General features: G+C 54.0%; 1 protein-coding gene across 1 annotated transcript; it reads left to right on the top strand.

Moving 5' to 3' along the window:
• The first annotated feature begins 1,074 nt into the window (after positions 1–1,074).
• Positions 1,075–23,427, top strand: PNPLA3 (patatin like phospholipase domain containing 3). The gene is made up of 10 exons (XM_070370149.1): positions 1,075–1,334; positions 1,370–1,377; positions 3,842–4,074; positions 5,254–5,319; positions 8,411–8,620; positions 10,123–10,183; positions 13,237–13,437; positions 16,250–16,382; positions 21,316–21,420; positions 22,934–23,427. The coding sequence occupies exons 1-10, from the start codon at positions 1,180–1,182 to the stop codon at positions 22,938–22,940; spliced, it is 1,179 nt and encodes a 392-aa protein (XP_070226250.1). The 5' UTR covers positions 1,075–1,179; the 3' UTR covers positions 22,941–23,427.
• The last annotated feature ends 1,041 nt before the right edge of the window (positions 23,428–24,468 follow it).

Below are 24,468 nucleotides of genomic sequence, written 5' to 3'. Positions count from 1 at the left end.
TCTGCCCACTAACGCAGGCCACAGGAATTATATCCCTGGTCCAGGAAGATTCCACCCGCTGCGGAGCAACTAAGCCCCTGGATCCCAATTACTGAAGCCCAGGCGTCCTAAAAGCCCACGCGCTGCAACTCCTGAGCCTGAGTGTTGCAACTGCTGAAGCCGGTGTGCCTAGGGCCTGCACTCGGCAACAAGAGAAACGAGGAGAAACCCACGCACTGCAGTGAAGAGGAGGTCCTCTGGGGCAGCAAAGAAGACACAGGGCTACCGAAAATTATTAAAAAAAAATTGTTTTTAAACTTAAACAAAGAACGTTAAGTAGGCAGCTGTAACGTTCTAACTGGTTTCCTGTGGTCACGTATGGATGTGAGATTGGACTGTGAAGAAGGCTGAGCGCCGAAGAATTGATGCTTTTGAACTGTGGTGTTGGAGAAGACTCTTGAGAGTCCCTGGACTGCAAGGAGATCCAACCAGTCCATTCTGGGGAGGAGATCAGCCCTGGGATTTCTTTGGGCCGGAATGATGCTAAAGCTGAAACTCCAGTACTTTGGCCACCTCATCGGGAACAGTTGACTCATTGGAAAAGACCCTGATGCTGGGAGGGGCGCCGGGGGCAGGAGGAGAAGGGGACGACAGAGGATGAGATGGCTGGATGGCATCACGCCGACTCGGCTGGACTTGAGTCTGAGCCGGCTCTGAGAGTTGGTGATGGACAGGGAGGCCTGGCGCCTGAGCGATTCGCCCCGGGTCCTCCGCCACAAAGAATCGGACGCGACGGCGAGCGACTGAACTGAACCTCCTTGAAGGGGATCCCGGGGTGAAAAGGAACCGGCAAGGAAGCTCTGGATCTGCACTGTCAAAGGAGCTGCAGGAACTCCCTCCTCCACCCTCACCTGGCAGTTGGTCTTCCGCATCTTTTTGCCCGGCGCCGGTCCCTGGAAGCAGGCCTCCCAGGCCCCCTCGCCTCAATTCCCTTTTGGCGCCCGGGCTGGCCGCGCTACCCGCACTGGGCCGCCCGGAGGCTGGCTCGCGTGGTCCGAGCGGGGGGGGGGCGGGGCCGGTGACGTCGCGCCGGGAATAGCCCGGGCTGCGGCGCCCAGGCCCGGCGGAGAAGCAGGGTGGGCTCCGGACGGAGCCGCGGCGCGCTCGGACCCCGGCCCACCGCCCCAACCTCCCGCCGCTATGTACGACGCCGAGAGCGGCTGGAGCCTGTCCTTCGCCGGCTGCGGCTTCCTGGGCGTCTACTGCATCGGGGTGACCCGCTGCCTGAGCGAGCACGCCCCGCACCTCCTCCGCCAAGTGCAAAAGTTCTTCGGCGCCTCGTCGGGCGACTGGACGTTCCCATCCCATCCTCCCCACCACGTCCCGGGATCCCGCTGGGTAGGTCCTGGCTGTTTGAATCTTGCCTAGGATGGGGCGCGCGCTGGGAGCCGGGCCTGGAAGCGGGCCCTGCGGGGGTAAAGCCGGGGTCTCTCCCAAACAGTTGGGTCGTCCAGTGCATCTTTTTTTGCCCGGCGCCGGGGAGCCCTGGAAGCGGGCGTCTTCTCACCCGAGCGCATCCTGGCCTCAACACTTTACTTTTTGCTCTACCCGGGGACAGCTGAGGGCACCCCACCGTACTCAGGGACTGAGAGCCAGGTGGTCTCGGCCAGCGACAGGGAGGCCATTGGACGCGATCAGTGAGCCCTGAGTTCCCATTGTGAGCGTGAGGCCAGGAGAGAGGCCACGGTGGCAACCGTCTCCATCGAGAGGGAGAGGGGCAAAGAGCAGGAAATGTGACCTCGGGGGTGACTAGACTGGACACACAGCCAGTCTGCACAGCTTGGACTTGAGCTGTGATAAAAGCCAACCCTTGCGTCTCCGGCTTGTGACCTGGAGACATGCACACAGTCCAGTGTTTCATTGATTCAGATGCACAGACCCCAGCACCGGAAGTTGGCCGAATCCAGCCTGGAGGAGGTTCACAGGTAGAGGACAGGTGCAGCGGAGCGGCTGGGCTTGCAGGGGGAGGCTCGGGACCAGCAAGTCCCCCGAAAGGGTCTGGAGGTTTTGGCAAGAACTGCTCCGCAGGGTCTGGGAGCCCCGGTTTCCTGCTTTAACTGCCTGTCTGACTTTGGGGAGCTCCGGGGAGCATTCCCAGGGCCTGTGGCTTGGGCAGGGTTCCTGAGCGCATCTCTCAGCCAGGGCTGACCTGGAAGAAGAGCCTGGCAGAACCAAGCAGCTCTGTGCAATCATGTGCCTTCTGTCTGGCCTCAAAGGGGCCACATGTGCAGGGAGAACGCAGTGGAGTCGGAAGTGGGTCAGGGCCTGCTGGTGTGTCCGGGCCCTCTGCGTCCCCGCATCTGTGGATGACCAGGGCTTGGGCTGGCACTGCCTGCCAGGGCAGTGCAGGCCACCAGAGGGGCCCAGGCCAGTGAGTGAGGTCAGATGGAGCATGAAAGGGCCCTGTGTCCACTAGACGGTCTGGCAATTGTAGCATTAGAGGTTAAAAGTGTCCTTGGTGGCTCAGAGGGTAAAGAATCTGCCTGCACTGCAGGAGACCCAGGTTCGATCCCTGGGTGGGGAAGATCCCCTGGAGGAGGGCATGGCCCACTCCAGTATTCTTGCCTGGAGAATCCCCATGGACAGAGGAGCCCCGGGGCTGAGTGACTCCCTTTCCAGAGGTTCAGAGTTAAGTCTGGGGACTTCCTTGGTGGTCCAGTAGCTAAGACTCCGTGCTGCCAATGCAGGGGACCCAGGTTGCGTCCCTGGTTGGGGAACTAGATCCCACATGTCACAACTAAGGGTTCTCATGCTGCACTGGGAATTTGCATGCTGCCTGGGAAGAACTGGCCTGCACAGTGACGATCAAAGATCTTCACACAGTTCCATGTGCCGCAACAAGACCTGGTGCAGCAAATAAATAAGCAAATGTGTTTTTGAAAGTTAAGTCTAGAAATTTACGAGGTGCTTCCTCCGGGTTGACCGTGTACAGATTTTAGTGTACCTAATCTTCTCCGTCTCCAGAATGTAGGTGAGTGTTGTCCCACATTAAAAACATACTGTCTGAGGCTCAGAAGCAGTGATGTAACGTGTTGAAGTTGCTCAGCTAGTAAGCGGTAGAGACAGGATTCAAACTCAGGTCCCAGCCTGCGCTTGCTCTCTGCTCCCTGCAGGGTTAGGCCCATCCATGCTCAAGCTCTGATGCTGTGGGTTCCTGGCATCTGGCCTTGATGGAGGGATGAAGACGAAGGGAGGGCTCCCTGGGCCTCTGGAGGCTCGTTCCTCTGGCCCGGGAGGGTCAAGAACGGCTCTGACCAACAGGATTATGTGTATCTTTATTTCCTAGTTGTGGTTCAGTCAGCAAGTCGTGTCTGATTCTTTGCCACCCCGTGGACTGCAGCACACCAGGCTTCCCTGTCCTTCAGTATTTCCTGGAATTTGCTTAAATTCATGTCCATTGAACCACGTGGAAGAAATAAAAGACATCAGTGAAATGTGTTTGATTTATCCCAGTGTAGCCCAAATATTGCCGTTTTCACGTCTAATCAACACAAAACATTACCCATGCGATAGTCAGCGTTTTGTTGTTGTGATCGTCATTCTAAGCCCTCGGGATCCCGTGCGTCTTTTACCCATCAGTGTGGACTAACCACATCTCAGGCTCAGGAACCACCGGCCCGATCCGGCAGCCCAGGCCTAGACAAAGGAGAGGGTTGGCAGCTTCCTTGCCATCAGGTTTCTGGTCCCACCGCAAAGCAATGGCCACCTCCAGGGTGGTACATTCCTTTGCATATTTCTCTCTCCACCCCTCCCCCTCCCTTCTTCCCCTCCCTGCCCATCCTCCACTTCACCCCCCACCCAGACCAGACGTTGCAGATCCTCGTGGACCTCACCCGGAGCGCCAGAAGCCAGAAATTCGGGATCGTCCACCCAGGCTTCAGTTTGAGCAAGCACATCCGAGACGGTCTCCAGAGACACCTCCCTGACAACGTCCACCAGCTTGTCTCGGGCAAGATGGTCGTCTCACTTACCAGAGTGTCCGACGGAAAAAACGTGCTGGTGTCGGATTTTCATTCCAAAGACGAAGTCGTGGACGTAAGCGGCTTATCTGGGTACTGTCGAGTCGGAAGGGCCATTTCGTTTTGGAAGCAACACAGGGAGGGGCTGTTGTAAGCCAGTCTGCCCCATGTTTTACTTAAGATGCAGGAGAACCTGGCTGCCCGTGATGCAGGTTGGCTTCCTGCACCAGAGTGATGGAAGCTGTGTGCCTCCAGCGGGCTGGTCCAGAGCCTGTGCAAACCTGGGGTGTCCCAGACAGTGTCAGCTTCGAACAGTGTCTCCCCCTCCTTCACGACTTGGTTCATAACCTCCTGCTCCAGGGACCTTATGTGTGTGGCCGTCCTCCCAACGATGCCTGTTCCTTAATGAGGACCCGCCCAGTGAAGCCCACAAGGGTGGGAGCGTGTCTTGGTTACCTCTGTCCTCTGGCTCTAGCACAGAGAAGATCATTGGCGATATCAAAATGCCGTTTGGTTTGGCTGAGTCTTTTGTGAGAATGCCTTGGGCGTCATTTCACTTAACACAGGTCCATACGAGCCAGCTGCCTGGCGAATATAACCAGCTGCTTCTCAGCAGCCAGTGTCGTCTTCCACTTAACCTTGTTTCTGGGAGCATTTTCTAGGTCCCAGCACCTGTGCATTCCCACAGGAGCCCTTTTCTCTCATTGCACCAGTGTTACATCATGCTTAATTTAGTGCTCGCTAGCTCGGTGAGATGCAGAGCGTGGTCCCCCGGGGACCCGCAGCAGCAGTATCTCCTGGGGGTGTTTTAGAAGTGCAGGCTCTCAGGCCCCGCCTCCAGCCTGCCTCATCAGAATCTTAGGGGTGGGGCCCCGAGTCTGTGATTGGCCAAGCTTTCCAGGTGATTCTGATGAGTGTCAGTAATTGCAAAGCCCTGATCTAATCTCCCAGAGAAGGCAATGGCACTCCACTCCAGTGTTCTTGCCTGGAAAACCGCATGGACAGAGGAGCGTGGTGGGCTACGGTCCATGCGGGTCACAAAGAGTCGGATGTGACGTAGCACACAAGCACGCTGAAGTAATAAGTGTGTGGGCAGGCTCATCTTCATCCAACCATTCAGAAAAGCACCTGCTCTGCCAGCAGCGCTTTCAGGCTTATTGCTGTCCTTGCTTGTAGAAGGCTTGTGAAGGCCCAGGGAGTAAAAGGCCGCCTGGTCTGGGCTGTGCTGTGGTTTCACTCTCTTTTGCCTTCGCAGGCCTTGTGCTGTTCCTCCTACGTCCCTTTCATCTGTGGCTGGATCCCCCCTTCCTTCAGAGGCGTGGTAAGTCCACTTTTCAACGGTGTTTCTGGGAATTCCCTGGTGGTCCAGTGGTTAAGACTCTGCACTTTCACTCCCAAGGGCCTGGGTCTATCCCTGGTCCAGGAACTAAATCCCGTACTAAGCATCTTGGAAAAAAAAAAGGAAGACAAGGCCCTGGGCTCAGGCACCCTGGGCCCCTGAGACCTGTCCCTAAATGAAGAAAGCCTTTTGCCTCTCAGCCTTCAGACAGAGGTTCCACAGCTGAACCCCTTCCAAGCTCTCTTGAAGCAAAACTGACTTTGTGTGGGATAATTAACTGCTCACCTGTAACGTAAGCTGTTCACATTATCTCCACATGAGCACCGACATAGGTGCCCAGTGGCCTACTTAGAGTATAAGTTGCTCAAGAGTCAATTTACTCACTTAAGGTTTAATTCTGAGGAGCTGAGAGTTTCAATCCTCTCTGCCTCTGACTCTGTCTTTTTCGGTCCATGGCTTTGGGCAGAGGCTTCCGACAGGGCTGTGATTCAACTCCGGTGTAGACACATGTGGCTGTTCCTGAGCACTGGCTCAGGAGGAAGAGCAGAAGTTGAGGTGTCGGTCCTACAGACTCTGGGCTGGATGCTGGACCACCTGGCAGCCTCCTTCTAGGGCAGTGGTTGTCAGATAATTCTGTCCCTTGTCCCGGGACATCTGGCGACGTCTGGAGACCGTTTAGGTTGTCACAGCTGTGGGAGAGAAGACGAGACATCCCCATGTCTCAGCAGGAAGGCACTTCAGAAGCCCTTTCGGTTCACGCTTTAACAGCAGTGCGGGCCTCACACTGCAAAGCGACTTGCAAAGGCAGGTTGCGAATAGGCTCACTCGTGCCCCGGAGCTTCCGCCGGACAGACACACAGCTGGCCCTATTTACAGATGAGAAAACCGAGGCCTGGAGCCATGAAGCGGTCACCTGTGGTTCTCACAGCCCCTGCCTGGCAGACAAACCTAGAATCGAGTGTCTGCTTTAGCCCATGTTAGCTGGGCCACGTTGATCCGTTCCTTTCTTTCTTTCTAACATTTATTTGCTGATTTGGCTGTGCCGGGTCTTAGTTGCGGAACTCTGGCTCTTCGGTTGTGGCATGCAAATGCTTAGCTGTGGTGTCCCCGGTCTAGTTCCCTGACCAGCTACTGAAGCCGGCCCCCCTGTATTGGGAGTGTGGGATCTTAGCCACCGAGCCTCCAGAAAAGTCTCTGGACACATTTCTTAAGTCTTAGAAAGAATTGCAAACTGGGAGTCAATAATAGTGTGCAGTTGTTGCACTTTCGTGGAACTTACCTGCAATAATGCACTGAAGTGCCCGGCACAGAGGCCGGCACTCTTAAGTATTAGGTAAATGTGGGTTGTTTTGTCGTTGTTGTCATTGTCATCTTTGCACTTCCCCTTGGCCGCCCCGGCCGTGGGCCACACACAGTCACAGCCTCAGTGTCCTCAGACAAAACCTGCTGAAAGTCAGAGCAGAGTGTTCTTGGGATTCCACTGAGCAAACTCAGAACATTCCTCCAGGAAAGTTCAGGCTGGAGGAAAACCCCACAGGACGGAGGAGTCATTGGACTTTACAGTAGACCTTGAGCGGCAAAAGAGGGGATGTGTGTGTGTGTATAAGAGCTGCCCGTTGTTGTACAACAGAAAGTAAGACGACAGTGGGAAGCACCTAGGCTCCAGCAAACATGAATTAAAAACATACAAAACAATTGGAAAAACAGTCCCTTGCTTCTGCCCATCTCAATCTCAACTTTGCTGATGTTGGGTTCCGAGTCCCTTTCTGCCAGTGAGGGATCTGACGATGACAAACAGCTACGATGCAGAAACTAGTGGTGTGTGTGCACAGCTGATCACTGTGGGCCTCAAGGGAGGACTCTCCTGATCCCGAAGGCGTGCCTGAGCATGCCCAATCCTGTCCGGGACTCACATTAGGCCAAAGTGTGCCCTGGCATGTCTCCCTTTGGAAGGACTGGCTGGGGAAAGCCTCCCCCTTGTGATATTTGAAGGCTCCCCCACCCCCACCATGGGCAACGACAGCTAGACTATGATGGTTTGAGGTTCGGGAATCATTCAAGATGTTGGCTTCATAGGTCTAGACTCGATCCAAACTGTAGCACAACCTTGCTGCCCCAGCCTGGCCGTGGGCACTAAGGTTGTTTGAGGCTATGAATACATTAATAGGAGGACTTCCCAGGTGGCACAGTGATAAAGACCTGCCTGCCAATGCAGGAGATGCAAGAGTTTGGGTTTGATTCCTGGGTCGGGAAGATCACTTGGAGTAGGAGATGGCACCCCCATTCCAGGTATTCTTGCCTGGAGAATCCCATGGGCAGAGGAGTCTGGCGGGCCACAGTCCATGGGGTCGTAAACAGCTGGACACAACAGAGTTCCTGAGCGCTTACATGGAATATAGGAAAATGGATTCTCACAGTGCTTACCCAGATGCTCCTTTCCTGTGGGATAAGATGCCAGTTTTTAAGCGCAAGTCCTGGGTTTGCCGTGTCATTTAAGTCTCCAGTGCTGGTTCTCATTGCCCAGGTGTGGACAGAGAGTCAGGACCACAGGTTAGGTGTCTCGTCCAAGATCGCTCAAGCAGCAGGGGGCCTCGGGAATCGAACCCATGACCATCTGTCTCTCTCTGGCGCCATCTACATCACACTCTACCCTGAGTGCGCTCAGCGCCCCTAGTGGATGCGAATTACATGGACTCGCCTGGGGTCGCTCGTGACTGGGCACAGCAACGTGGCCAGGCGCCAGCCTCCGTGTGCCTCTTCACCCGGCACTGTTCTGGTGCAGCGCGCGCGCTGCGTAACAGCATGTGGCAGTCCTGAGTGCCAGCCTGCAGCCTGGCCTGGCACAGAAATGCTCGCTAACAGCATGTGGCAGTCCTGAGTGCCAGCCTGCAGCCTGGCCTGGCACAGAAATGCTCGCTGGGGATTTGCTGCAAGAGTTGTTCCAAACTCCCTGGTCTCTCACTAGGTCTCCCTGCGGCTCTGAGAAGTCTCTATCCCTAATCTGAAGCACACAGAGAACTCCAGCCTAGAACTAATGACAATGTGTCCTTTTTTTTGTCCTCTCCCTTAAAAGCGATATGTGGACGGAGGAGTAAGTGATATCATGCCCTTCGTTGATTCCAAAAAGACCATCACTGTGTCCCCCTTCTATGGGGAGAGCGACATCTGCCCCAAAGTCAAGTCCACGTTCTTTCTTAACGAAGGGTTCACCAAGCTCAACATGCACTTCTGCACAGAGAACCTCTACCTGATGTTCCGGTCGCTGTTAATGCTGGATGTCAAGGTGAGAGGGGGCTGTGAGTTCTGGGGGTGCTGTTCTCCCCTTTGCGTCCCTCCTTGCCAGGCGACCCAGCAGCTGTTCAGGCTTCCCGGATGGCTCACTGGGTGAAGAATCTGCCTGAAATGCAGGAGACTCGGGAGATGTGGGTTCGATCCCTGAGTTGGGGGAAGGAAATGGGAAGCCACTCCATAATTCTTGCCTGAAAAATCCCCCGGACAGAGGAGCCTGGCGGGCTACAGTCCAAAGGGTCACAAAGAGTCGGAGATGACTGAGTGAGCAGAGCAGCAGCTGTTCCCCACACTGATGGACCAACAGCAACAAAGCCCATCCTTGGAAAGGAGCTCAGTTCAGGGCTGCCTCCCGCTGGCCACCGGAATCCCCTGGGGCCATTGGAACGGAGGGCTGGGGGTTGCCACTGAGATCTCACTTCCAGGGGCTGTGGCTTAAGTATCCACAGCCTGGATCCATCTGCCAATGCAGGAGATGCAAGAGACTGGGGTTTGGTCCCTGGGTTGGTAAGATCCCCTGGAGAAAGAAATGGCAAGCCACTCCAGTATTCTTGCCTGGGAAATCCCAAGGCAAAGGAGCAATTGAGTTGGACATGACCGACCATAGCACATCACAGCCTGGGCAGTAGGGTGTTTTGTTTTTATTATTTAATTATCCCGATGATTCTTTTTAAATTAATTAATTTGGCTGCACTGGGTCTTAGTTGTGGCACAAGATCTAGTTCCCTGACCGGAGGTCGACACCCCCTGCCTTGGGCGTGCAGAGCCTGAGCCACCAGACCACCAGGTGAGGCCCCCAGTGATTATTGGCAGCCATGGTCAAGAATTACACTGCGTTTGGTGGTTTAATCTTTTCCTTTTTTTCCCCAGCTGGGCCTTGAGACTTGTAGCATCTTGAGGGATTGAACTCGAGTCCTTGGCCTGAGAGCGTGGACTCTTAACCGCTGGACCACCGGGAAATTCCCCATTTAATCTTTTGTTTTGACTGTCACTATAGTGTGCTGGAACTTACCACCCTAATATAGTAAGAAAGTTGGTAGAATCTGCACAGTGACAGCTCTCTGGGGAGAAAGAAGGCCATGCCATACAGCGTACGTGAAGGCGTGTCGTCATGGGTAGAGATAAGGCTGGACCACAGCATCGGGTGCCCATGTGGTTTGAGTGCAGAGGAGGCAGCTCAGTGTCCCATGACAAGCAGATCAGGCCCCGGTATTTGTGAGGATGGAGGCTCATCCAGGGACCAAAGGACACCAGAGGAACCAGCTCCCGTCATGTTGGGATGCCAGTCCAGGCTGCACGCGGAGCGGGTGTCCTTCGAGGGGAGTCCTGCGAGGAAGAAGGGCTGCCTCTTCCGGGGAGCGCAGAACCCTGTCCACAGGCGGCGTCGACTCGGAGCTCGGGGGTTCCTGGCTCTGTGCCTGCCGTCTTCAGGCGCTGCTGGAAGGATTGCCGCTTAGTGACTCCGCCTGCGGTTCACGTCACGTGGTTTGTCCACAGATGCTTGGAGAGCTGTGCCTTCAAGGATATGTGGACGCGCTCAGGTTCTTGGAGAAGAACGGTGCGTATGGCGAGGGCGGCAGGCATGCCCTTTGAGTCACTTTTCTGTTCAGTCTTGGTCACCAGGGGAGCCATGCTGGTGCCATCACTCAACGCTCAGCACATTCACCTGCCATCAGGCTCGGCCCTGAGAGATAGGCAATCATTGGCCCATTTTACAGATGGAGAAATGGAGGCAGCCACGGCCCGCAGTCTGGGGAGCAGGGCTGGGGTGAGCCTGGCTGACCCTGCAGAGGTCACAGCCCCAGGGTCCCTTTCCCTCCGCAGTGTCCCTGTCTGCCAGCCGAAGGCAGCTCCTTTGCTTTTTCATTTTTGCTTGAACAATTGTGAACCTTTCGTTTGATGGGGAGAAGGCAATGGCACTCCACTCCAGTACTGTTGCCTGGAAAGTCCCATGGATAGAGCAGCCTGGTAGGCTGCAGTCCGTGGGGTCACACAGAGTCGGACATGACTGAAGCAACTTAGCAGCAGCAGTTTGATGAGGAAGGAAGAGAAACGGTTTCTGAGTCTCAGGTGAAGCCATCAGGAGAGCTGCCTCCAGCCAGGTGTGGGCCGCGCCCACCAGCCCAGCTGTGTTCTGGGGAAGGTCCTGGCTGGTCTGGGCTGGGGAACTTGGGTTCTTCACATGTTAGTGTGGAACCAAGTATTAGTTGTGTCTCGAGCTATTTTTCCCGGACACTAACGGTTGCTACAGTCACTGATCCTCTGAGTTAGTCTTTGTCCGAGGCCGAGGAGCTGGTGTGGTTCATGGGACATCCGTGTATTTATCTGCTCAGAAAGTGCTTACCGTATACCTTCCGGGCGCTAAGCAGTTGGCTGTGTGCTTGGGACTCCACAGTGGGTAGACAGATGCAGCCTCTGCCTTCCTGGAGCTTAGTCTTGGGATTGGGGAGGGGCCAGGTGCCTGAATAGAAGGCTGCCAGAGGGCTCAGTGCCCTGGCAGGAACGTACAGGATGCTGTAGATTCAGCTGGGGTTCAGTTAGGGGAAGGGGGTGGGGTTCTGCAAGGCAGGGGAAAGCAGGGCTCCTGGGAGGACGCAAATCCGCAGTGATGCTTTGAGGGTGAACAGGAATGTTCTAGGCATGGGGGGGTGTGAGCGTGAGTCCTGCAGACAGGTAGTCTGTTCGAGGTGGAAAGAGGCATGTGTCACTGGAGTGGTGGGGTGGGGACAGAGGAACAGATTAGAGGGAACAGGAATGGGGGTGAATGGAAAGAGGGGCAAGGCTGGGCCTTGTGGAGGTGGAGAGGGGCTTGCCTCTCACAGCCATAGGGAGCCAGGGAGGGCTGCTGACGCGGGAGTGAGGGCAGGCAGAGGGAGCTCTGCCAGGGCCCCTGGCTGCAGTACAGAGAGGGTGAGGCCAACATCCCCGGTCAAGGTGGCCACCATGGGTTTGGCTGGGGTCACGGCAGCAAGGTGGAAGGGGCCGGAGGGGACAGGACTTGGAGACGACCCACCAGAGATTGCCGAGGAGGAGGACTCGGGGATGAAGTCCTGCCCTTGGCGTCTGTGGCTGGGACCGGAGCAGAGGGTGGTGCTCACAGTTTGGGCCCTTGGGAGGGAGCGGGTCCTGCAGGAAAGCTCGAGAGCCCCATGGGTGGTGCCCTGGGAGAGATTTGGGTGGTTGGCAGAGGGACTGGGCCTTCCCAGGTGGCACTCGTGGTAAAGAACCCACTGGCCAACGCGAGAGTCGTGGGAGACGCAGGTTTGTTCCGTGGGTCGGAAAGACCCCCTGGAGGAGGGCCTGGCAACCCACTCCAGTATTCTAGCCTTGAGAAACTCCATGGACAGAGGAGCCTGGCGGGCTACAGTCCACAGGGTCTCAGAGTTGGACACGACTGAAGCGACTTAGCAGGCATGTACACAGAAGGCATGGTGATGTCAGAGTTCGAGGTTCTAGAACGCAGGTCTGAACTGGGATTGGCTTTTGGGAGCCACCTGGAAATAAAAGACAATGAGGAACCTTCTAGAAGTTGCTAGGTGACTTTGGGCTAGCCCCTTCTCTGTCTGGGCCTCTGTTTCCACATCTGTAGCAAGAGGAGTTTGGAGTGAATGATGCCGACTGATTCTTAGTAATTCTAAATCCTGGCGTGGGCTGGGCGCTTGCAGCATGGGTGCTGGGTTTGGGTTTAAGGATCTAAGCCAGGTTCTGCCTCGGTCACCCTGGCTTCCTTGGGGTTCAGCAGAGGATGCATGGGGGCGGGACAGGTGTTCCTTGGAAACAGATTCTCTGACACATTCCTCAGAGAGAATAAGTCCCCAGAGGCTGAGCTGTGTGTCTGTCAGAGGCTGGAAAGATGCAAGGGAGTCGAAGCGGGAGGTGTAGCTTGGGAGTGAGGCGAGGGGCATGCAGGGACAGCCCCTGGGCTTTTAACCTGAGGTTGGAAGCGAGAGGTGAGCCCGGGGAGGTGTGGGCATCCAAGTCTACCCGTCCCACCGTCCCCACGCAGCGTGAGAGCAGCAATCACCCACGGGGATCAGCCCCTGAGCCCTGGCACCCAGGGCAGGGCCAGCACAGACTCTCCAACCTGTGGCTTCTTCTCAAGGTCGGGTGACGGAAGGGTGCCATCTTTGATATCAGACCTGGGTTTGAATATCGCTCTGCCGCGTGTCGGCTGTGTGACTTTAGGCAAATCCCTTCACCTCTCTGGCTTCTGATTCCTCAGCGTTCAGCTGGGAGCAGCTGCATGGGTCGTGCAGGGCCTGGAACACTGGGCTTCTCGAGTGGTTCAGTTGTTATGAATCATCCTTTCCTCTGAACCTCATGAATCCACATGTGGCTCTAGAGCCCACACGGCTTGTGCGTGACAGAGCCAGCTGCCCGCCTCATCCGTCCCCTTCCAAGTACCACCCTGCGCTCTCCCTGTTAGGACTGGTGGTCCCTGTTCGAGGTGGAGCAGGGGGGATCCCAGGCGGATTATTCCCAGGTGGATCCACGCTGCGTACCTATAACAGGCCTGTTAGCTTCCTCCAACTGGGTGGGCAGGTGGCTGGGCGAGTAGTGGCCCTGCAGACTGAAATCGCCTGATGGGTTTTGTTCCCGTGCCCTTCGCAGGCATCCGTGAGGGGCCCCATCCGTGCCTGAGCGCGTCCCCCGCAGAGGCAGAGTCGGAGCCCAGGAGCCTGGAGCCTCTTCTGGGTGTGGCCACGTGGGAGGCGGGGCCTGAGGCAGTCGAGCTGCTGGACCACCTGCGCCTCAGCGTGCTGACCTGGGACGAGGGCGTCCTGGAGACCCTGTCGCCCGAGCTCAGCATGGGTACTGGCTCTGGGGGCGGGGAGGCGGGGGGTGCAGAGGAGGCGGTGGTCAGTGACCCTTTCAGAGGAGGAAGGGCGGCTTCCCCGTGAGCTGTGGAGGAAGGTCCTGCTGCTGCCCCGGGAGAAACAGGGCAGAGCGACCAACGCTCGTTGGTCGGGACCCCCACCTCCGCGCATGGACCTCCCATCCCCCTGGGTCCTTGCTCTGTCTCCCTTCCCATTTAGTCATGGCCAGAGGAAAACAAATTCCAACTGAGTTTTTATTTCATTTATCTATTTATTTTTAACACCAAAAACATTTTATATTGGGGTAGAACTGATTTACAGTGTCCTGATATTTTCAGGGGATCAGTGAAGGAACTCAGCCATACAGGTATCCATTCTGTCAAACCCTCCTGCCACCCAGGCTGGCACATAACATTGCAGCTGGGTTGTTTTTTTTTTTTTAATCTAATTCATTTTTGGTTGCACTGGGTCTTCGTTCCGTCTAGCCAAGGCTATAGTTTTTCCAGGAGTCATGTATGGATATAAGAGTTGGGACTATGAAGAAAGCTGAGCGCAGAAGAATTGGTGCTTTTGAACTGTGGTGTTGGAGAAGACTCTTGAGAGTCTCCTTGGACTGCAAGGAGATCCAACCAGTCCATCCTAAAGGAGATCAGTTCTGAATACTCACTGGAAGGACTGATGCTGAAGCTGAAACTCCAATACTTTGGCCACGTGATGTGAAGAGCTGACTCCCTGAAAAAGACCCTGATGCTGGGAGAGATTGAGGGCAGGAGGAGAAGGGGATGACAGAGGATGAGATGGTTGGATGGCATCACCGACGTGATGGACATGAGTCTGAGCAAGCTCCCGGAGTTGGCAGTGGTCAGGGAGGCCTGGCGTCCTGCAGTCCATGGGGTCACAGTCAGACACGACTGGCTGACTGAGCTGAACTGGGTCTTGTTTGCTGTCCCTGAGCGAGCAGGGGCTACTCTTGGTTGTGGTACCCAGGTTCCTCATTGCGGTGGCTTCTTTTGCTGCGGAGCACAGGCTCCAGCTGCAAGGGCTCTGTCACTGCATCGCGAGGGCTCAGTAGTTGTGGCACACAGGCTTAGTGCTCGACAGCATATGGAGTTCCCTGGACCAGGGCTAGAACCCATGGCCCCTGCGCTGGCGGGAGGACCCTTATCCACTGGACCACCAGGAACGTCCTCTAGCTGAGTTTTGAGTTAACCTGCTGTGCTCTCTGCTCAAAAGTCCAAACACACTGGGTTTCTAGGGGGCCTCCTGGGGTGGCCCGTTCTTTGACGATGCTGTTTGCTCTCTGTCCTCCCATCTAAGAGTCTTCTCTCTCTTGAGGAGCCCCTCCAAACGTCTTCCTCCTCCCCAAACCACAGTTTTGAACCTTCACTGAAGGTGATGTATCTTATCGTGTCATCACAAACTATCTGATGGACAGATGAGTGCACCGTCCAGTTTCCAGTCAGGCATTTGGGGAAAGTGAAGGAAATGGCAACCCAGTCCAGTCCTCTTGCCTGGAGGATCCCATGGACGGAGGAGCCTGGTGGGCTACAGTCCACGGGGTCGCAAAGAGTCAGACACGACTGAGCAACTTGACTTCACTTCAAAGCTGACTTATTGGAAAAGACCCTGATGCTGGGAAAGATTGAGGGCAGGAGGAGAAGGGGGCGACAGAGGATGAAATGGTTGGATCGCATCACTGACTCAACGCACATGAGTTTGAGCAAACTCTGGGAGATGGTGAAGGACAGGGAAGCCTGGCATGCTGCAGTCCACGGGGTCACAAAGAGTCGGACACAACTGAGCCGCTGAATAAAACAAAGATGAAAGGGATGCCGTTTCTTGCCTTAGGTACTAATGCCCTAGGATTCGCACTGACCAGCAGCTGCTCAGGTTATTGTGATCTGAGGCATGGTGAGGTCATCACAAAGGGGAAAATAGAAGGCTAGGGGTCCCAGGTGGCAGAGTGGAATCCAATTGCAGATGCAAAGAAAAGCTCATGAAGCCTGGGCTGGCCAGATTTGAGACAATTGTGTCTGCCTCCAAAAGTAATTTAAAGAGGTAGTGAAGTGGGATTTCCATTCTGGAAGCCTCAGTGCAGTGCCTAAGAGTCAGTGCAGCTCTCAAAGCACGGGGCCCAGGTTCAATGCCTGGTCCAGGAACTGGATCCCACATGTCACAGCTAAGACCCAGCACAGCCAAATGAATTTAATAAATAAAAAATAAACGAAGTAAAATGTAGTAGTGAAAGCTGCTCAGTCGTGTCCAACTCTTTGTGACCCCGTGGATTGTAGCCCAGCAGATGCCTCTGTCCATGAAATTCTGCAGGCGAGAATACTGGAGTGGGTTGCCATTCCCTTGTGCAGGGAGTCAGTTTAAAGGAGACTCTTTCAAAGGGATCCTGTGTCCTGTCGGCGATCCAAGGGCTGTGTAGGCACATTCCACATCTGACCTCAATTGTCATAGCTTCTGATTCTTTCCCTGCTGACTCAGATGGTCAAGGACACACCTGCAATGTGGGAGACCTGGGTTTGATCCCTGGGTTGGGAAGATCCCCTGGAGAAGGGAACAGCTACCCATTCCAGTATTCTGGCCTGGAGAATCCCATGAACAGAGGAGCCCGGCAGGCTACAGTCCATGGGGTCACAAAGAGTGGGGCACGACTGAGAAACTTTCACGTTCACTTTTTCACTTTCTGATTGCTTAGCTGCCAGGATTGGTAGGATTTATAGAAATTCCAGGCACCAGTTGGGGAAGGTGGCTTGGTTTTTACGCTGGTGGGAAACAGACCTCCAACTTGTGTTTTTCAGCTCTGAGGAAGGCAGTCAGAAACCCAGATGGGTACAGAAACAGGATTTGCAACTTCTTACCAGTTAAGATCATGTCCTACGTGATGCTGCCCTGTACGCTGCCCGTGGAGTCTGCCATCGCTGTGGTCCAGAGGTGAACGCTTTCCGTGGCTTTCTGGCTTCCTCTCGGGGCTTGGAGGTAGGGTGAGGATTCAGTGAGAGGAGTCACGCTGGGCGCTCAGCCCAGAGCCTGGCTCCTTGCACATCTGGGTGGAGCTCGCCGTCTGCGTGGAACACCCTGGAAAGGTGCCTGGTCGGGAGCCCCTGGCCACCCCAGCTCCTTTCCCATTGCTCCCTCAGGTTTGTGGCTTCTTGTAGGTCTGCGTTTTGGGGAGGGAGGGGGATTTATTCCTGTGTGTTGGAAGGATCCCGAGGCCTACGCTGTGTGGCTGCTAGATTCCCGGGCATGGTTTTCCCTCCGTTTTCTTCAGATTTTCTTTAGTGTTTATTTTCTTTTTGCAACGTAGTCAGCATGTCTTTCAGTCTGTCTTTCTAAACGTCCCAAAGTGAAAGTGAAGGTTGCTCAGTCATGTCCGATTCTTTGTGACCCCATGGACTATACAGTCCATGGAATTCTCCAGGCCAAGAATACTGGAGTGAGTAGGCTTTCCCTTCTTCAGGGGATCTTCCAAACCCAGGGATCAAACCGGGGTCTCCTACATTGCAGGCAGATTCTTTACCAGCTGAACCACAGGGGAAGCCCAAGAACCCTGGAGTGGGTACCCTTTCCCTTCTCCAGCGGATCTTCCCCACCCAGGGATCAAACCGGGCGGATTCTTTACCAACTGAGCTATGAGGGAAGCCCCTAAAAGTCCCAGCCATCCTTCAAAATCCGGCTCAGTTCTCTGGCTCTGCTGGACCTCCCAGATCACTCCCCAGCCCTGCCAGTCAGCCACCTGCCTTGCCCTGGGAGGAGGGCTGGCTGCTCTGGCATAGGTTTTCCTTCCTTTTCTTTTGTTTTAGAAAAGTGCTTTGATAACTTCTTTGATTTGTGTATTGTGCTTGTGCTTGGTTTTCAGACCAGGATGCACATGGGCTTCTCTAGTCGTGGCGAGCGGGCTTAGTTGCCCTGGGGCGTGTGTGATCTTAGTTCCCTGACTGCCGTGGACCAGCCCCGGCTGATCCAGGGTATTCGAAGCGGGGACGGCGTCAGCGACCTATTTATTTAAATGTTTTATCAAAGATATAAAGAGTAATAGGATGAGGATAGCTCAGTAGGAAAATTTAGTGGAGAAAAGAGGCTGAGTAGCTTGGTTTACACAGGAGACCAATAAAACTTCAAAACAAGAAGTTTGCACCACTTACGTAGGCCGCAGGCGTCCTTCCGTTCTCCCGAAGGAGAGGAGACACAGGCCTTCCCGGTCGGATCTTGGAAGCCCAGGCATAATTAGCAAGTGTGGCGGGTTCCGCGCTCCAGATGGAGACTCAGCCAGAATTTGAGAGAGAGAGCGCCATGGGGAGACCAAGTTTCAGTGAACAAGGCCCGCACTTTATTTTCCAAAGTAGTTTTTATACCTTAAGTTGTGCATAGAGGATAATGGGGGACGGGGTGGAGTCATGCAAGGACAGCAGTTCCTGGTCCTAATCGAAGCCAGGCTTTCAAACTTATCATATGCAAAAGTTCAGGTGAATTACATCATCTTCTGGCCAGGAGGCCTGTTAACATTTTAAGAAACTTATCTTTCTCTAAAGGTGATTATTCCAAAGTCAGGCACCAGCCTCCAAAAAAGCATTGGACAAAGCTGCATTCCTATAGGGCAAAGGTGAGGTGGGCTCAATCAAGAAAAGAATTAACTCAAGGGTCCAAGGTTACACACATTGAGGCTACTACTTACATTTCTATACACCCATTCTATCAATCAATACACTGCCAAGGACGCAGTAGGTAAGGAGTATGGAGACTTAGCAGCAAACCTTGGCCCAACAAGTGAAAAACCCTTCACCAATACAATTCCTAATCAATCTTTTAACTACTCAAAGGAATCTGTGTTTAGACAGTTTAGAACACCTCCTGCCTCTCGCAGTTGGGAGGCTCTGAACAATCACATGTGGCCAGAAAAACCTATTCAGGCAGGCTAGAGGACTTCCAAAGGAGTTTGTAGGTTGAAACACTGTCACACCCAGGAATTATTAACTAGAGCTGTAAGCTAACTCTTTTTTCAGAGAGAGGTAGTGGGGGACAGCCCCCCGTAAAGTCAGAGGTGTAGGTGAAAGCACAAAGCAGAAAGTAGGCAGACTCTGGTTTTGGGGGTAGACGCTCAAGAATTTCCAGGGGGACTCCTGAGGCTCGATCCCGCCTTTGCGTATGCCGAGCCTCCTTCCTCATGACCTTTGTCATGGGTGGAGCTCCTCACGCTGTCTCCCGGCAGTGATAGAATTCCAGTTGAGCTATTCCAGATCCTGAAAGATGATGCTGTGGAAAGTGCTGCACTCAATATGCAATATGCACTCAGTATGCAATATGCCGGCTCCCGGCACCTGACCAGGAATTGAACCCTCGTCCCCTGCAATGGAGGGCAGATTCTTTACCACTGGGCCGCCAGGAAGTCCCTTGACATTTTTTTTTTTTTTAAATCTTTTTAACACCAAAAACATGTTTATAGGAGTATAGACGATTAGCAATGTTCTGATAGTTTTGTGTGAACAGTGAAGGAACTCAGCCATACATATACACGTATCCATTCTCCCCCATATCCCCCTCCCAAGCAGGCTGGCACATAACATTGAGTAGAGTTCGATGTGCTATACAGTAGGTTTTTCTTTCTTTCTTTCTTTCTTTAATGCAGGAGACCCAGATTTGATTCCTGGGTTGGGAAGATCCCCTGGAGAAGGGAATGGAAACCCACTCCAGTATTCTTGCTTGGAGAATCCCAGGGACAGAGGCTCCAGTCCATGGGGTTGCAAAGAGTCGGACTCGACTGAGCAACTAACAGTTTCACTTTTAAAGAATATTTCTTTATTTTTGGCTGTGCTGGGTCTGCGTTGCTGCGTGGGCTTTTCTCTAGTTGCGGTGAGTGAGGGCTGCTCTCCAGGTGCGGGCATGGCTTCCCACTGCAGCGACGTCTCGTTGCTGAGCACGGGCTCTCGGGCGCGTGGCTTCAGTAGTTGCGGTTCCCGGGCTGGAGAGCACAGGCTCAGTAGTTGTGGTGTGCCGGGGTCCAGCCCCGGCTGATCGAGGGTATGCGAAGCGGGGACGGCGTCGGCGAGGATCAGGATACAATAGCTTCAGTTAGATGTTAACTAAAGATGTAAAGAGTAATAGAATGAGGATAGCTCAGTAGGAAAATTCAGTGGAGAAAAGAGGCTGAGTAGCTTGGTTTACGCGGGAGACCAATAAAATTCAAGACAAGAAGCTTGCACCACTTACGTAGGCCGCAGGCGTCCTTCTGTTCTCCCGAAGGAGAGGAGACACTGAGGCCTCCCCGGTCGGATCTTAGAAGCCCAGGCATAATTAGTAAGCATGGCACGTTCCACGCTCCAGATGGACACTCAGCCAGAGTGAGAGAGAAAGCAATATGGGGAGACCAGTATTTCGAGAAACTGATCCCAATTCTTTATTTTCCATGGTCTACTTTTATACAGTGAGATGTTATGCAAAAGTCACGTGGGGTCAGCAGTCCTGACTTTTATCAAAGTCAGGTGCTTCATACCAATGTATACAGAGGTCTTAGGGGTGTTACATCATCTTCTGGCCAGGGGGCCTGCTGACAATTTATGACCCTCTCCTTGTGACAGCGGTCAGTCAACCAGGACACTTATTTCTCCAGGGGTGATTATTCTTAAAACAGACACCACCCAAATAAACTTACATTCCTATAGGGTGAGAGTGTAGTGGGTTTTAGTTAAGAAAAGAATTTACTTAGCCTAAGGTCTAACGTGATTAATATCAAAGGTTAATACTTATTTCTTCTATATATTCGTTAACGTGTGTAAGGGCAGGGGATGTGGAGACTTAGCAACAAACATTGGCTCAACAAATGAAAAACCCTTCACCAATACAATTTCTAATCAGCCCATTATACTTATCCTAATAGTTTTCTAACTTTTCTAAGGAACCTGTTTCTAGAAGGTTTAAAGCATCTCGTGCCTCTCACGGTTGGGAGGCTGTGAGCAATCACATGTGGCCGGACAAGCCTGTCAGGCAGGCTAGAGAACCTTCAGAGGAGTTTGTAGGTTAAAACGCTCTTGTCACGCCCAGGAGTTTTTATTAACTGGAGCTCTAGGTTAACTCCTTCTCCGAAAGAGGTGGTGGGGGACAGCCCCCCGTAAAGTCCGAGGTGTAGGTGGGAGCACAAAGTAGTAAAGCAGGCAGGCTCTGGTTATGGGGGTAGATGCTCGAGGATTTCCAGGGGGACTCCTGAGGCTCGATCCCGCCTTTGCGTATGTCGAGCCTCCTTCCTCATGACCTTTGCCACGGGCGGAGTGACTCACTCTGGCCCCCAACAGTGGTGCATGGGCTTAGGTGCTCCTCAGTGTGTGGGATCTTCCTGGAGCAGAGCTCGAACTCATGCTTCCTGCATTGGCAGGCGGGCTCTGCCACTGAGCCACCAGGGAAGTCCTCCGCTGACATTTCTTGAAGCCCGAGACGTGGGGTCCTTTTTGTGTCCGGGGTGTTGGAAGCCTGGAGGGCAGAGGTCAGGCCTCCTTGGCAGCTTCCTCTGCGGGCACGCACGTGGCCGAGCACCTTCGATGTGGGCGCAGGGGATAGTGTCTCAACCAGAAGATGCTGTGTGCCAGGGTCCACGTTGCCCCAGAGGACTGGGCTCTGGGAAGACCCAGGCCTTTTATCTCCGTGTAAGTCCTTTGAGCTTTCCTGAGTCCAAAGTGGCCTCATTTTGCTTTAGGCTTTTAGGTGGGTTTGCCTTGCGGCATTTATCAGCTTGGGGTTAGAAGTGACCCTGGCAGTACCTGAACGACGGTACTGGCGTCAGGTGTCTGCCTTCGGGGTGGGTTTCTTCTTGTCCTTTCTGCTGTGGCTCGTCTTCACTCACGTACGAGGTGTGCGTGTCTGCGTTTCCATCCTGCAGACTGGTGACGTGGCTTCCAGACATGCCCGGCGACATCCAGTGGCTGTGGTCGGCCACCTCCCACGTGTGTTCTCAAGCCATGGCGCGTCTGCTCCCCGCTTCCAGGTAAGTGATTTGGTTGTGGGTCTGGGGGTCCACCCAGCACCCTCTCATCTGCTCAGGCCTCACGCACCATCCTAGGAATGTCATCAGACCCCGGAGAGGGGACAGGGACCGTGTCCCCTGGTGCCAGAGGCCCTGCCTTACGGGAGGCAGCTGGGCCCATCAGAGGTCCCAGTGTACCTGCTGGAAGCTAGTGACCGAGACTCCCCTGCAGAGAGTGTGCTGAAGCCCGGGGAGGTGTGTCCATGGAGCGTAATTTTTAAAAAGTTGTTTATTTAGCTGGGCCAGGTCCTACTTTCAGCATGTGGGATCTTGAGTTGTGGCGTGTGGGCTCTACTTCCCTGACCAGGGATCGAACTCCGGCCCCCTGCAGTGGGATCACGGAGTCTTAGCCACTGGACAGCCAGGGAAGTCCCCCACTGAGCCCATTTTGAGGGCAGAGGAGGGGGGAGCTGGCTGATGGAGCAGGAGCAGGGCCAGTGGACAGGTAGCATTGGTTTGCCTAAAGGGAGTGGCTCTGGGTACCGGTAGCACAGGCAGGGGTGAGGCAGGGAGAGAGGGGCAGGGCCCCTCTGTGTGTGTGTCTGCGTGTGTGTCTGTGTGTGAATGTGTGTGTGTGAATGTGTGCGCATCTGTTAATGGAAATTCCTGTCTCACCTTAGACCCCCTGAATCCTGGTCTCTTGGGCTGGAACCCGGCCGTCCACACTGTTAACATGGCCCGGGTACTGCTGCCACCACTTCCTGAATTCTGAAAGCTAATGAGGAGCAAGAAGGGCCTGGTCCCAGCAATGATTCTGGGACTTTTGTCCTGAAAGTCTCGGACCTTGGCTTCCTCCCCCGTTCCCCGGGGGTGAGCCTCCTCACCCCATTAGGTGTCTGTGAGGCTTTTGTGAGTCCCCAGCTCAGTCCTGACACGTGGCAGGTGGCTGGGAGATGAGCCCTCCAGTGTTTCTATTAACAGACATGGAAGGTTTAAAGTAGGGATGGAGGGGTCTGGCTTGTGCTGGGAAATGACAGCAGTGGGCTTGCAGAGGCCAGATCCCCAGAGAGGGCAGAACTGGCCCATCGAGGGGAAGGGCTTGCTCTCCAGAGAAACTGCAGGGCTGAGTGCTGTTCATAGGCTCCAGTCAGAAGGATGATAGCAGCTGGGAGGCGCTGCTGAGCTCCAGGCTGGTCGGCAGGCAGGAGCAGGGGTGGGGGGGATGGTGGTGTGGCTGCAGAGGGCCACCCTGGCGGGTGAGCTGGTATGCCTGGAGGTGACTGATGGGCTCCTCCGGGCCTGTGCATGTCCAGTGGGAGGTGTCCAGGTGGCTGGGAGGGCCACAGGTTTGGAGGCCTGGGATAGTGATGTCAGCCCAGCACGGGGATGGGGGATCCGAGGAGGTGGTGAACTTGGGCTGGGCCACCCTGCACACCCCAGACCGTGTGACAATGTCCCCCTCCCGCATCCCCACAGACACTGCAGACCAGAGCAGCAGGTCGGCAGCTGAGTCAGAATTCTTTGTTTGTTTCAGATCCTAAATCCCAGCAAGCGGCCAACGGCCTTCCTCCACAACCAGGACACTGTGGGCGTCGCTGGGCTCTCTGCTCCTCCTAGGATCCGGACACCCACCCAGTGGACGTCCCGCAGAGGCTAGAGCTGACAACTATGATGTCCGCAGAATGACCTGTGTGCTGAGTTTGTAGTGTCCTGAAACCAAAGGCAATCTTTCTGTCTAACAAAAAGCTAGGAAGCTACTCTTGGTGTGCGCGGTGGGTGCAGAGCTCAAGCATATCCAGGATATGAGTCTCTAAGTATCGTTGGCTCGGTTGGGAAACTCCACGAGGGAGCCCGGCGTGGGGGCATCTGTGGCTGACTCGTCACCCACTCAGCTGTCCCAGGGCAGGTTCCTAGGGTGACTGGTGTTTGGATCGGGGACGTTGTGGCGGGAGCTGGGCTGCCCTTTGTGCAGTCACAGTGGTTGGGGGAAGGGCTGTGGTCCCATCTCTCCATAGAGAAAGCAGCCAGTGTCGGGCGAGGTGGGGTGCCATCCTCCCAAGGACACCCCTGGTTTCAGGGGGCATTCGAGGGTGGTAACTGACATGAACTCTGGTACATCTTTCTGCTGTTGCTGCTGCTAAGTCGCTTCAGTCGTGTCTGACTCTGTGTGACCCCATAGACGGCAGCCCACTAGGCTCCTCTGTCCCTGGATTCTCCAGGCAAGAATACTGGAATGTGCCGGGGTCCAGCCCCGGCTGATCCAGGGTATTCGAAGGAGAGACGGCGTAGGCGAAGATCAGGAAACAACTGCTTAATTAAACGTTAATTAAGGATATAAAGAGTAATAGAATAAGATAGCCCAGTGAAGAAAAGAGGCTGAAATAAGGATAGCTCAGTGAGGAAATTCAGTGGAAAAAAGAGGCTGAATAATTCAGCCAGAAGGTGAGAGATAGAACGACATGGGGAGACCAAGTTTCGGTGAACAAGGCCCGCACTTTATTTTCCAAAGTAGTTTTAATTTTTTTTATTTTATTTATTTATTTTTTTTTCAAAGTAGTTTTTATACCTTAAGGCAAGAGGATAATGGGGGAAGGGGTGAGTCATGCATGGTCCTAAATGAAGCCAGGCTTTCTTCCTGCAAACTTATCATATGCAAAAGCTTAGGTGATTTGCATCATCTTCTGGCCCGGAGGCTTGTTAACATTTTAAGACCCTTTCTTCAAAAAACTTATTTTTCTCTAAAGGTGATTGGTCAGAGCCACCCTCCAAAAGCATTAGATAAAGTTGCATTCCTACAGAGCAAAGGTGTGGTGGGCTATAACAAGAAAAAGAATTAACTCAAGGCTCCCAGGTTACAAACATTAAAGCTACTACTTACACCAATTATATTAATCAATACACTGCCAGGGACCAGCAGGTAAGGGATATTTAGCAGCAAACATTGGCCCAACAAGTGAAAATCCTTCACTACAATTTCTAATCAATCTTTTAACTATAAAAGAATCTTGTTTAGACAGTTTAGAACATCTCCTGCCTCTCAAAGGCTTTGAACAATCAATGTGGCCAGAA

The sequence above is a fragment of the Bos mutus genome, chromosome 5 (assembly GCF_027580195.1).
Source record: "Bos mutus isolate GX-2022 chromosome 5, NWIPB_WYAK_1.1, whole genome shotgun sequence".
Lineage (NCBI taxonomy): Eukaryota > Metazoa > Chordata > Mammalia > Artiodactyla > Bovidae > Bos > Bos mutus.
The sequence above is the reverse complement of the archived record's forward strand: the minus strand, read 5'-3'. Positions and strand labels throughout refer to the sequence as shown.